The sequence below is a fragment of the Cebidichthys violaceus genome, unplaced genomic scaffold (genome assembly GCF_023349555.1).
Source record: "Cebidichthys violaceus isolate CVI_PGR_0920_01 unplaced genomic scaffold, fCebVio1.0.p SCAF_4, whole genome shotgun sequence".
NCBI classification, from domain to species: Eukaryota; Metazoa; Chordata; class Actinopteri; order Perciformes; family Stichaeidae; genus Cebidichthys; species Cebidichthys violaceus.
In genome coordinates this window covers 5,947,250-5,962,029 of record NW_027176594.1, presented here as the reverse complement: position 1 = coordinate 5,962,029, position 14,780 = coordinate 5,947,250, and the positions used below count along the sequence as shown (strand labels likewise).

Sequence of the window (14,780 nt, the reverse complement as noted above, 5' to 3'; positions counted from 1 at the left end):
CTTTGACTAACAGATGTAGCCAGAGGGCTGGCTAAAGCAGGTGAATTGGCTTTGGTGCAAATGCAAGCAATGCATTAATATTAATTTTGTTAAAAATACTCCCCTCTATAAGAGAGAGGTAGTGAACATGAGATACAGAGGCTAAAGGGGGGGGGGGGGGGGGGGGGGGGGGGGGGGTGATAGGAAAGACAATCAGGCAATTCCACCTTTAAAGAGTGCAACAGTCATCACGAGAGGAGAAAGGGAATCTGCCCATTAAGACTAAGTGGATGTCTATTAGATCATGGAGGTAAGGAGGTGGGCATTTACCATCAGTCCAACTCGCAAACAACCTTGTCTGCCCCTGGACCATGCCAACAGCTGTGAGTGTACTGCAGAGCCATCGCGTTGACATCATTTAAAGTTTCTCTTAAAGTTAATAGAGCTTATTTTTTCCTTTGAATAAATGGCTCTCTAAACTCTAAAGTAAATTTACTCATTCTCTATTTAAAACTGTTTACCCTGCGAGTGTCTGCCAGCGACATCACCTCTGCAAAATTGAAGGCAATTAAAAGACTATCAAAGTCACCGCCCAGTCCTATGAGATCAAACAAACCCTGTGCCCTCTTTCTACTTCTCTCCCTGCCTGTCCCCTTTACTCCCCCCCCTTTCCCTCCCTCTCCCCCTTCTTCCCCAGTGTAAAACCCCCCATTCTTATCACTGCGGTACAGTTAATCCTCACTCTCTCCTCCTCCTACCATCGCGGCGTCCCTCAGGGGGTACGCGGGAGGCTAAAAGGAGGGAGCACATTTGCCACTTGCCTGCGACACATAATACGGAGCAGGCAATCAACTTTGGCTTGACATGTATTTGCTCATCTCTGGGACACACACGCACACTCTCCCCCCACCACTGCTGGTAAATTGAAGGGTGAGGGTGGGGGTTGGAGGGAGGGAGGTGGAAGGGGGGAGCCTAAATTAACACTTGACATTCAATACGGTCAGGTCCTTAATTGGCCGGGGCCTTCCTGAGAAGGCAATTTTCTATTCCCCAAACTGCCCCCGCACTGCGCCATGTGCCAGTGTCATCTGTGTATGTATGTCTACGTGTCTCTGTGTGTGTCTGTGTGTGTATGTGAGGAAGAGAGAAATTGCATCTGTGTGTAAGTATGTGCCAGAGAAAAACTGAGACAATGAGTGTATGCATATATCTGTGTGTGTGTGTGTGTGTGTGTGTGTGTGTGTGTGTGTGTGTGTGTGTGTGTGTTTGAGCCCGGGCCCTGTCCTAAGAGAGGCCCTCTGGTCCCTTCCCTCTCTCTAATGAGGCTGGATGAATTAGCGCTACGTGACATGATTTGAACAGCGGTGCCCCCCCCCCCCCCCCTTTTTGCCTCCACCCCCCCTCCTCTTTGTCCTCATCTCGTGCTCTTTTTTTTTTTCTTAAAGCAGTGACAGGCATCTGGTGGCCGAAAAAATGCCAGGAGCAACCCCGCGGCTCTCGCCTTTGTGCGTGCTGCTGCTGCTGCTCTATACCGCGCATAAGCACACAAACACACCTAGACGTTACACACACACACAATGAAACACTTTCGTCTTCCTCCCGTTCCTTTTCCACTCACGCAGACTCACTTGCACTTCCCCGCGGATCCAGTTACAGTTGATGTTATTACAGCTTTCAACCTGAGAGGTATTAGGCTTCCTTTAACAGATCTGACAGCATTTACAACACAGGCAAGTCGACGCCTCTAATCGCCTCTGTGACTTCAACCTATTACCAATTGATCTCAAAGAGAGCCTCCTCCTCACCTTCTCACTGATGCACAAGCTGCCGGCTCCTTTTGCTCTTCTTTGTCATAATGCGCTATCTTTCTTTGCAGCTACATCCTGTCAACTTGGCTGCTCTTTAAGTGCTCTCATTTCACGTTTTTACTGCAATGAATCTCACTGCCATTTGCTTATGATACTTGTATTATTTATGTTATTGAGTTAAATCTGGCCGCCCATTGATTCGCTCAAAGGATCACCTTTGCCCTCATGAAGCCCCATTTTAGCCACAATCAAGATGCTAAATTTATCAGCTTTATGGTCGTGCAGAAAAATAGCTGTAAATCTGGGTAATAAATCCCATGTTGCCACCCTTTACAAATCTAAACTGATCAACAAGCTGTGAAGTAATGGCCTGGATAAGGGAAACAAAAGCTCCAGATTTTTTATGTTTGTTTTTTTTTTGTATTTGGAGGAAACATATCAAATGGATTAAATGCCATGAAATATTAAATGCCAGTCAGAGTCACACACATCATGCCGCGAATGATGCTCCAACAAAGCACTTATCGCTGAGTGCGTTTCCCGACAATGGAAGAAGCGGCTCAGGCCATTTACAAGGAAAACATCAACATAGAGAAAGCAAGTATATACATGTGTGTGTGAGAGTGTGCGTGTGTGTCAGTGTCAACAACACAAAATACATCTTTTAACACACACTGAAAAACAGCTTTTTTTCTTTACAAGAATTCTCACTTTGTCCCATTCTGAAAGACTGAAGCCGTCACTTTAATCGCACAATGAATGTCACAAGAGGTGGACGGCCAACAATGTGTGGGGCCAGAGGTCATGCGTGGTGCCCCCCGCCCCTCCCAGCTGGTTGCCACGGATACAGGGTCAGACCAATTGATGTGAATCACAGTAGGCTAATTAGATCATTTGTGACTTAATTGACATTATAGATTGTTAGAAAGTGAACTGCAATGCTGCTCAATATGTGATCGGCTCACATGCAGAGAGTTTGCATTCAGCAGTGTTAACAGGTATGCTCAGTGACAATACACACAAATGCCTCTCCCATCCAGGCCACACACACTGTGGTATTTCATTGCACTGTGTACACACACACACACACACACACACACAAACAAAAAGCCACCCAGAGTCTCAGTTTGCCAGAAAAACACGAGCTGTGGGATGCCAAGGCAGCTGCATTTAACAGTGGCCATTAAATGTTATTAATCCAACAGCGCAAACATCTTTACAAAGTCAGCAGAGAGCACAAACAAACGGTTACACATGTTGCTTTAACACTTTGCTCACAACAAAAAGTAGCTAATGAGTTTAATCTTAAGTTTTTTCATAGGGTTAAAATGACAGCATAGGGAGGAAGCAATTTACACTTAAATAAGTATAAAGAAAAGACATAATAGGAGTGTGTGAAAGCAGGTATCTAAGTCTGTAGGACTGAATATCTTGTGTGTGTGTGTGTGTGTGTGTGTGTGTGTGTGTGTGTGTGTGTGTGTGTGTGTGTGTGTGTGTGTGTGTGTGTGTACGTTGGCTACAAGCCTACTACAGCCTGTACCACTAGCCTCCCTTCTCCAGAACCTCCCTAAAATCCTCCCTGGGCCTCTAGCAATCAAGTCTCCATGGTAAGCTGGACACAGAACAGAACAGAGAATAGTACAGAAAATGAAAGAGAAAATATTGGGGAGAAAAGCCGCTCTCGCCCCTCACACATAAAAACACATAAGCCATGGAGTTCAACCTATGCATTAAGAGATGTAACACATTTATTCTCGCCTGTGTGCACACGAGTTCACCTCACCTCACAACTGCAGACATGAAAATCACTGTTACCTTTTGGAAAACCATTTTCTCTGCACAACAACTTTGGTAATTTGCCAGCACATCGAAAATGTACAGTACAAACAAACACACAACAGTACACGTCGGATTAGCAGCAGAAAGAGATGGAGTCAACTGTGAGCCCTGAACAAAATCACCATAATTATCCATAACCATAAATAAGCCTGATGATGATGATGATGGTTTTAACAATAATAATAGCAATTCACCCTGAGTGCTTTTTCAAATAACAGTGACAGCATTAGCCACACTGCCAACAGAAAAAATGAAAGGCTCAGTGCCTTGAGAGCTCTTCTTCGCTGCCACTGCTGATGGGGCAAATTGGCAGGCAGAGCGAGCAGACAGGGGTCCTTAAGACAGATGTAAAAATAGTAGGCTGTCGATTTGCCCGTTGCGCTGGCGCGGCTCCAAGGAAAACAAAATAACAGGAGTTGAGGAATAACAGGAAAAGGGAGAAGCCGCGGTGAAAGTATGCCCGAGTTCCTGTCACTTAGCACAGGTCACACCTAATGTCACCTTCCTCTGGACACAGGACGGGAAAGAACTGCCTCTCACAACAATGTCTCTGCCATCTGGTCATGTCTTAAAATACTATGCAGCAATATATATATATACATGTTTCCTCCGACTCGCTCCTTCTCCTTTCACTTGAGTCAATATGTGTGATGATCCTCGCTGCCGGTGGCAATCTCTGGGCTACCAAAGCCAACATGGGCCCCTCCCAGCTCTCAACACCCCTGTGACCCCTGGTACTGCCACTTTACACTCACACACACACACACACACACACACACACACACACACACACATACACACACACACACACACACACACACACATACACAGAAGGCACAATTATACTTCAACCTTTTCATAACTGCCTAGACCTTGGTGACAGCTGCTGCATTCTTGCCGTGTCAGAGAGTATCACTGTGTGTGTGTGTGTGTGTGTGTGTATCACTGTGTGTGTGTGTGTGTGTGTGTGTTGCCCTGGCCCTGTGCTTCTGTCCCCCTCATTAGCCAGTGGCGGGGTGGTGACATCCTTAGCGACTGGCCCTTCAAACACACACACTTCCTCTTCACACCGGCGACTTCTCCCCACTACAGGAAACTACACAAAGACAAATATCCAACAGCCCACTTTTGAAAGAAGAAATGTAGAAAAGGAAAAAAGGAAAAAGAGAGTGAAAGCAGTGACGTTCAGTAGCTTAAACAGCCATCAGCAGAGAAAAGGAAAAAAACGATATATATATATATATATATATATATATATATATATATATATATATATATATATATATATATATATGATCAACTAAAATATATCCAACGATTCTACAAAAACGCAAAAATATTAATATAATCTTTACACTTTTCCATACAATTAGTATGTATTTTTTGTATTTGTATTATTAAACATTATGTTTTCAGTGCAGTGAGGATCTAATCACATGCCATGGTTGAGTTTAATAAACCCCATATGCAACTGCCACACTGAACACTATATTCAACCGCCTTAACTACCACATGAATCTCCTTAATGTCACATGTTAAGATTTCTATTCACATTACCACTACTTTATTGATTATTTTGTAAAAGCAGCTCACATAATAACAGTAAATAAAGAACAACAATATTGTATTTCTCTCCTTTTACATGCACATGCCCACACAGGACTAAAAGAAGTCCCTGGGAAAGACACAAACGTAGTAATTTCACCAATCAGCCCTCTGATAAGAGCAGAGCCGATAGTTTTGCATTTCTAGCGTTCCTCAACACTTGCGTGCGCACACACACACAAAATGCACAACACGCTGCCCTGCCAGACATATGATAAAGAAAGCCTTTTGACTTCCATGATAGTGTCTCTACGTTCTGTATCCTCCCCATTATTCTTCTTATTCATGCATTCACTATGGTGGTGAGGCGGCCGTCTCCTCAGGAAAAAACAGGAAACAGCTGACATAGAACCCGTGAATGATGCTCACATGATGCTTATTGATCGCTGGTTGCCCCGGGTCTCGCACAGAGAGTCAGAGTCGGTGCTTACCCATAACGCTGGTCCTGCAGGCATTACTGCGCGGCTACAGAGGTTACTGGATGACCCGGGACGCACATGATCAAGGCCATGTGCGAGTCAGATTTTTTTCTGGCAAGATCAATGCATGTACTATAAAGCTAAAAGAGTAAAAAAAATTGAACAGGTTACGATAGCAAGAGATGGTGAGGATAAGAAAGGAAAACGGGGGTGTCTGCATGAAGAGTCTTATTGACGGATTTCCTCAACAGTCTGACAAAAAAAATATGGAAATAAAATCATGGAAATTGATTTTTATCCACTAAAAAATATACTGTTAATGTGTACCGTAGATGAAACAGAAACATTTTCATCAAACTGCATAACAAGAAAACAAATAATATAAATCTATCTTCAGATTTCGATACAAATGAAAGGACATGTTAAGTAATGCAAGCAAAAAAAAATTCAAAATCCAGTTGAAACAAGTTAAAAGTAAAAATGTTGTGGACGTCATATCTCCCTGGTTGGTGCCTGGGTAAATATAGTGGGGACCACAGCATGAATGGGACCTTGTACATCCTCCTACTCCGTCAAACTAGATGGCTTCTTAATAGTGTACACACACACACACACACACACACACACACACACACACACACACACAAATACAGTAAATATACAAGTAGCTGCAGCCACCTTCCCACTCAATCTTACTCTCCCATTTCTGTGCTCTCTCTTGTAGAAATAATGCTGCCTTCAGGAAACACTCACGTCATCATTGCTTCATTGCAAAAAGACAGAGAGAGATGCCCGCTGACTGAATGCCACAGTGGCCCTTCTCAGCGCTGCTTGTGTTATCTGGACCCTCTAAAAAGGCCAGTTATAGTGCAATAATCGCATTAAACAATGTAAGAGCCAGCCACAACTTTACAGTGAGGGACAAGAACGGATCTGTTCTGGTGAAGACGTAGCTTTAATTTGAATTTGATTGAGAGGTACACCCAGCCACTTCCTCTCATTGAAGAAACATTGTGCTCCTTCTGACACTTGTCCTTGCGTCTTATTAAAGGCGGTAATCCTAACGCCCAACGTGGCCCTGTGTTACACACATTCAATGTCAAGAGCCCCTTCCAATAAAACACTCTGATTTAGCATGTGGAGGACGGCTGATGGTGATAGAGTTTTAGGTGGGAAAGATAGTCGAGAAAAAGAGGGGGTGAGGTGTGGGGAGTAAAAGAGTAAGGAAAAGCGAGTGAGAGGAGAAGAAGAAGACGACGAGGCAGTAAGACACAGAGACACAGTAGAAAAAGAAGAAAAAGAAAAAGTAGTAATGGGGGAAGTGGTGCATGTCTTTTCTGCAAATCTCCTCTTTCACCTCTGCTCTCCTCCAGCTCTCCAGCCAAGGCCAGCCAAGAGACACTTCACCTCGCACCCACACACACATGGAGCCGGAGCCAACACACAGAAACACACACGCACACACACACACACACACAAACTCTCTCTCTCTCCCGCATGCACACACTCACACAACTGGCATATGAGTATTTAGCCACCCACTCAGAAAAAGAAATGGCAAAAGCACAGACACGCACGCCTAACGCACACATGCACATACATAACTTGAGTGTCAGAGCACACACATGCACGTTTGACACCAGATACATGTACGTATAGGCATCCATATGCTCTGTGTGCAACGACCCATCAAAGACAGACATGGAAATAATAACAGTTGAGTGTAACGACACACATGCACATTCACTGACTGTGGATAATTCTACACATATGTATCAAATCACTGCCTCCCAGTCACACACAATGGCAAGAAGCAATGCATATGCACCACATGTGCAGCACGCCTGTACCCCACTGTGTAAAACAACTGGTACACACACACACACACACACACACACACACACAGACACACACTCACCACTGTAAGTGTATCACTGTGTTAATAGGCAGATTAGCGCGTTCTGTGATCTGCACTGAAGAGGATAATATCAACCTCATTTCTTCAGTCAGACAAAACAAAGCAGAGCATGTTATTCCACTAATACGTCTGTCATCATGTCCTCACAGCTAACAGCATGCAGAGGTTCAACACACACGGACAGGATTGTATAGGCTGCACTGCATTAACGAAATAATAAATCAACCAGTATAATTGTAAAATTGCTCCAAACAAAAAGTTTAAATATGACACACGACATGAATACACCAGAAAATATTGGAAGAAAGACGGAAATAGAAGAACCGAAGCCAGATTTTACAAATTCAGAGTAGATGTTTAGGGTATTTTTTTTTGTACAACCAACAGAGCTAGCATATTTACAAGACCAATCCCAACAATTTGTTTCTTTAATAAAAATGGGCATTTTGAACTAATCACAGCACAGTTTTTGTTTTTACTGAGGTGGGAACATTTTTTAAAAAACTTTAAAATTACCATTAGAAATATATAAATATTAATTTGTATTACAATCCTTTGCAGCTTTTCAGTTTAAGTTTATTAAAGTTTTCTTTTTCACGATCTTAAATTTGCAAATGCACGATGTCAGGGAAATGACAACAATGCAGGCTTTTATCTGGGTTTGAAAAATGTTAGCAATTGGCCAAATGCATGTGGAATTTAAAGAATGCAAAAACTTAAAATTAAAAAATATATAAGAAAATGTTTATTATTATTATTATTTATTTTCGTAGCATTCTTAATATGATTGTCATGTACAATTCGACATGTATTTCTAATTAATACATCCACATTGTAAACACTGGTATTCAGACAGAAGCAAGCTGTAATGCCACTGTACCTCTTCCAGGTCTCGGCCCATAGTCGACCTGTCGCACTTCAAAGGAAGCCGCGTTACAGCACCCTTGTAAAAAGAAAAGGAAAATGCTATTTTAGAGATAGCTTTAGATGTGAGGACATTCCTCTCTCTCTCTCTCTCTCTTTCTCTCTCTCTCTCTCTCTCTCTCTCTCTCTCTCTCTCTCTCTCTCTCTCTCTCTCTCTCTCTCTCTCTGTGAGCCTAGGTGGCAGCACCAGATCCTCAGGTGGAGGTTAAGGCGCATTTTTTACGAGCTTTTCTAATCATTGTGTTGTTCCTTCGTTCCTCCGACTTGAAGCGGAGAAGAAAATATAAATCTAAAAAGAGACGCGATACACGGCTGCTGTATTGTGGAGGAATTATCCCTGATGAACCAATTAGGCTCGTAGTATCACTTAACTCCGGGGTTTTTAACTTGCAAGGGTCGATATTCATAGCCAAGCATGTACAGCTGCGGGTCAATTAAGGCTCCAAATATTATTCCTCCGTAATGCCTGGGAAATTATTCAACTCCTAATTCATGTTGGTATTTTTTTCCTCCATAAAAACAATTATGAAACTTCCCTCTTGCATTGTTTTGTAAAATCTGCGCCGATTTCTGAACATTAGGAAGCTGAGAAAACAGGCAGTATTTATCGAATCCATCTCATTGATTTCATTTAAATTGCACGCTGTTCGTGTTGTTTCCTGTTGACAATTGCGTGGATTATGGAGGTTGAGAATCTCCTGCTATGTGTTCTAGGAAAGAAAGGATTAAAAGCCTATTAAGGCCTCTTATGAAAGGTGTAAATTATTCGCTTGCAGTCGTGCTTTAATCGCGACTGTTGTTAATTTCGTTAGTTGAGAGAAACATGCAATAATAAAATGCGGTTGCATGTCGATAGATTATCAATATGCAATCTTAACTAAATGAAATATGATAAAAATGATTTAATTCACCTTTATTTTTCATCTGTTGCTCCCATTTGTAACAGTATCCCCTCTAGCAAAATAGTCCGGGGGGAAATGTTTCATTGTCTTGAAAAGGCAAGTGAATATGGAAATACAGTAATTTATTAAATCAGAAATAGTTCGAAATCACGACTTAAATATAAAATACGTGATCATGTCTTGAATTCAGGAATCAATCAAAAAGGAAATCAATACATTCTGAGGTGATATTCGTTCTCGAATTGGCATCTATTTTTGTTTTATCTTTCTTCAAGCTGGAGGAGACAGGTGCTGCTTTTTTGATTGATTGTGTTATAAAACACATCGAAGAGGAAAAAAAACATCAGATCTCCTGATTAACAATGTGATAGTTAGAATCTGTGTTCTACTTTCTTTACTTTCATCGGTCACTGATGTTCATGCACCGATATGTTCATACACCTGCTGTAATCCAACACCTTAGTTCAGTCATTTCAATCGTGGAAGGAAAATACCTGCATTCATGTTAACATTTTACATTTTTCTAAAGTCATTCCTTGTGTGTGTTTTTTACAAGAAATGTTCAAAGTGTTGCCAAATGTTCTGGCTTGTTGATGCCCTGCTCCTCTCCACTGCCTAAACGCACTGCGCACAGCTGTGTCGCGTCTCCATCGATCACATGGAAATATAATTTGGCCTAACAACGATAAAATACCGCATCCCTCGTGTCACCTAGTTGATCTTTAAGGGAGAGAGTGGAGATTTAGAAAACACATGCCCATACCGCATTTCAGTCCTCTAACACCCCAGGGTGCGCCAACCTCGGCAAACACAAAGTCATTATCGGTTAGATTCCAAGAAGGCGAGTCTGTCAAGGAACAGGCTTCCTTCGGAGAATTTATGTCATGCCTACTAAACATGGGAAGATGTCTTCTAAGTGGTGCGAGGAAGGATAAATAACAGCGAGTCCCTCGGCTGATTATATTGAAACAACGGTGCGCATTTGTAAAAAGAATTGGGGATGCAAACATGGGGTCCCAGCAGATGATGAGCGCAGGGGCCCATCCACCTGCTTCACACCGGGAAAGCGAAAGAGAGAGGAGGAGCGCTCTGTTCTCTGTACGGCTCGTTCACTTCACTTATCAATACTTTTTATGATCGTTTCTTAAGGACAATTTTAAGGACAGGGATTTGTAAAAAAAAAAAAAAAGTGCGGGAATGCAATTCATTGAAAGAAGTGTTATGTTTCGTAGATATTAGGATGAGTGAAAGGCAGAAAAGCGTCCACTTCAGTAAGAAACAACGCAACAATATCGGAAAATGTGTTTTCAGAAATGTGATATTTGATAACTTGCATAGGGATATGTTAATATCAACACAGCGGTTTCACCTTCAGGATTACACCTTTGGGATTGAAAAAAAACACCTTTAAATATCGTCAAAGTGACAAAATAAGTTCCTCATCATTTACAACCAAGATCCGCGGCTGTTGCGCAAGAGCCGCTGTGGTCTGAGTGTGTAACAGCATGTGTATGGTACGGGGAGCCTGCAGGTCCCGCTATGATTAACTGCAACCTAACAACCATCCTCTATCTTTACTGTCTCCCCCTCACACACGTGCGCGCGAACGGACGCACACACACGCGCACACACGCGCACACACACACACACACACACACACACACACACACACACACACACACACACACACTTGCACTAACTCATCTTCCCTCTCCTTACCTGACTGATTTATCCCACGAAATCACAAAATTCCCCCGTCCCTTAAAAATAACGCTCTAACTTGGGGGCTGCTCAAAAATAATAAAATATATTTTTTAAAAAGCTAATAAACAAGAGAGAAATTCAGTGTAACATCCACGATAACAGGCGAGAAATGTCGGGAGGAATTGTGGACTTTCCCTCAGCCGGTGGAGGCGATCTGTTATCATCATTACTTTTCCAGACGAGCCTGTTTTCATTCGCGGCTCCTCTGCTGTTCTGTAGCCGCGCGAGGGGCTTCCTGCCTCGGCCACATGAAGTCAATTAGCCGGTCCCAGAGGGGTGCCCCTTCCCGAGTCTTTATCGGTACTGAGGTTACCAAAACACTGCTATTGCTTGCTTTTAAACTCCACACCGCTCATGGACCAATTACGGAGACTTAAGCATGTATGTAACGAATCCGGACACGGGATAATCCATCAAATGCTGAAATAAATGAATTAGGCCTCTCTGATATTGTGCATATTTTGCATTAAAAATGTGTGTTTTTGCAAATACACAAAATATGGAATTTTTAGTTTTTTATGGGGCAGAAAATGACTCATGCATTGAATTAGAAAAAATAAAAGCAACACACACACACACACAGAGCATACATGAAATGAAAACACTGTGTGTGGAACAAAAACATCAAGACAGACACACAACATCAAATCTGATGTGTTCCAAAAGTGTGAAAAAGTTGCGAAAATGCAATTGCATGTAGGGATTCTTATTTTAAAATATATAATAATAAAACATTTCCCACACATCTTCTCCTCATCACCCCCTAGATTACACACACACACACACACACACACACACAAACAAACAAACACTCTCTTCTTAACTCACAAACCAAGTAAGAATCACAACAGCCAATGTCTGAACATACACCAAGAGAAGAAACATAAAAGTTTAGTCCTTGGCTGAGAATGTGGAGCGAGTGAACAGGAGAGGAGGGAGAGAGGGAGAGGATGAAGGAGTGAGGCTGAGCTGACGTACCTGCTGGGACATTCTGTAGAGGAGGTTGCTGTCAGTGCTCTGCTGCTGCCATGTCCCCATGAAGCCCGGCTGCTCAGCACTAGGCGGTCTGGTGCTGAACTGCATGGAGCTTTCGCCTGCTCCCTCAGCGCTGCTGCTAACGATGCTAATGCCACCCAGACCACTGCTGCTGCTGCTACTGCTGCTACTGGAGGGGATGCTCGGGCAAACGCCAGCGGCGGCGGTGGGTCCGTTAGCCTTAGCTGGAGATGGCCTGGGCGGCTCCGGGTCTGTGCTGGGCTCTTGTGGGACTGTGTCGTCGCACTCACTGCCTCTCACATCCAACTCTGCCTCCTTGGACTTAGACCGAGAGAGGGAGAGACAGAGGAGGGAGGGCAGGAGGGATGAGGGAGTGTGAAGGAGGAGAGAAGAGAACAAAAAAGTCAGTGAAGGTGGGCTCTTTGGGGTTGTGTTCCTTTTTCTTTTCTTTTTTAGTCTTGCGCTGGTCCTGCTTCACCAGAAGGATAACAGTGTGAGGAGAGTTGAGGGAGTAGATGTGTGTGTGAGGTTTCTTGGCAGCTCTGGTGGCAGAGGAGTGTGTGTGGAGTTAATTCTCAAGAAGAGAGAGAGAGAGAGAGAAAAGAGGGCTTGCAGTGAATTTCCTTGGGGGCCTCGTCTCGGACAGGGCAAGAGGAGCGGAGAACTGGAGGTGAGGAAGGATGAGGAGAAGGATGGAGGTGAGGAGGGGGGCTGATGAGAAGGAGAGAATGGAGTAAAAGAAGAAAAAAAAGGGGGGGGGTATGGGAATTAGATGTTGCCCATGGCCTCAGTTTCTGCTTTAATCCATCTGTCAGTCATTTTGTACTTGGACATGGACTCAACACAAATGCAAACACCTACATGTGAACACACACAATCTAACACATTGCCCTGCATGCATACACACAGACCTCTAATAGTAAAAAAAAAAAAAAGTAGGGTAGAAAAAGTTGAAGAACCTGGGAGCTGCCATGAGCACTCAGCACTCAGCACTGAGCACATGCACACATAAGGATAAAAACACAATTCTATGTAATCCATGTTTTTTTTTCTTCTAATGTCATAAGTGAGGCTTCAATATTAAAGGTATACTATATTGAAACAGAAAACATCAACTTACTGTAAAAATTGAAATAAACAGTTTCACACCAAATCTGTGTTCAAACATGTAAAAAAAAAAAAAAAAAAGTAAACAAAAAAAAATTGAATCTAAATACAAAAAAGTCCCATGAAACGCGCCATACAGCTAAAGCAGTTGAGCCCATAAAATGCATGAATGTCTCTTACCATCAATTCTGTGCCTGTCCCAGCAAAGTGAAGATGAGGTGTGGGAGTGAGCCACCAGCTATCCCTGCCTCGCGCTTCTCTCTCTCTCTCTCTCTCTCTCTCTCTCTCTCTCTCTCTCTCTCTCTCTCTCTCTCGGAGATCGTGTCCCTCTCTCGACGTCCGTGCCGCCTGTCCTCTCTCTTTTCCTCTCTCCCTGCTTCTCTCCCTCTCTCTCTCTGATTCCTCTGTACTCCGCTGCAGCCGCTGAGGAACTGGACTGAGCGCCTAAGTATGTGTGCGCGAGAGAGCGAGAGCATGTGAGAGCGAGCGAGCGAGCGTGTGTGTGTGTCGGGCCGGTGCAGGCTCAACTGAGTCAACTGAGCCGCTCCACTCTGAGATGCTCAGTGACATCGCGCTGCACGCTTCCTCACACACACATACACACACACACACACACACACACACACACACACACACCCCTCCTCTGCTAGGGGGAGGAAGGTGGGGGCAAGCGCCATCGCAGAGCAGGAGAAGGTGGGGGGAGCGTTTGTCCCCCTGCCTTATTACCATTTGCGCTTCGAGCGGCCGGCACGTCTCAGAGCAACTTACTTCCCCTGAAGGACCATCCCGCCACACACACACACACACACACACACACACACACACACGGTGCTTAGCAGCAAAATAGCTTTTTACTTTACTGAAAAAAAACCTTGAACAAAAGCATCACGTTGCAGATCGTTATCAAGTATTTGTTTCTTTGTTTAAAAATGGGAAAAAGCAGTATTGTATTCAACAGAAAGGTTCTTTAATAACTACTGAAAATGGCTCGACAGCAATAAAAAATAAACAAACAAAAATAAACAAGAAAATATCAATAGACTTGTTTTATCTCTAAAAAATCTGGTGCCTTTGTTTGATTTTCTCCCACTCTAATGAAAGACTAATGGAACGCAGGCAATCTGCCACCAGCATGCATACGAACTCACACACACACACACACACACACACACACACACACACACACACACACACACACACAGGAAACCCCCCCGCGGAGGCTCTCAGATTTTAATTAAGAAAAAAATGAGGAAGAGGTTCCATTTTAGCCAAATTGGTCCCCACAGCCGCAAAGGTAAGGGAATAAAATGAGGGATGGAGGAGTAAAGGGAGGTAGACATGGAGAAAAAGACACACAGGAGGATAAAACTAAAAAAGAAAAAAAAAGAGGAAGGAGATCTATGCTTCCTTTGACACAGCATAGGACATGTCTCAAACAATGAAGACACCCCCCCCCACACACACACACCTCCTTTCATCTGCTTCCTTTTAAATCTCCCATCTCCTCTCCAGCCCAGTC

General features: G+C 43.4%; 1 protein-coding gene across 2 annotated transcripts in view; it reads right to left on the bottom strand.

The window, feature by feature from the left end:
* The window catches only part of bnc2 (basonuclin zinc finger protein 2), a 95,052-nt gene extending 81,527 nt beyond the window's left edge, over positions 1-13,525 (bottom strand). For both annotated transcript variants that reach the window (XM_068726991.1, XM_068726992.1), the window contains exons 1-2: positions 13,442-13,525; positions 12,137-12,475 (exon numbers count right to left, since the gene is read on the bottom strand). In XM_068726991.1, coding sequence (XP_068583092.1) covers positions 12,137-12,475; positions 13,442-13,444 — 342 coding nt within the window. In that variant the 5' untranslated portion in view covers positions 13,445-13,525. The remainder of the gene's footprint in view (positions 1-12,136; positions 12,476-13,441) is intronic.
* Between the last annotated feature and the right edge of the window lie 1,255 nt (positions 13,526-14,780).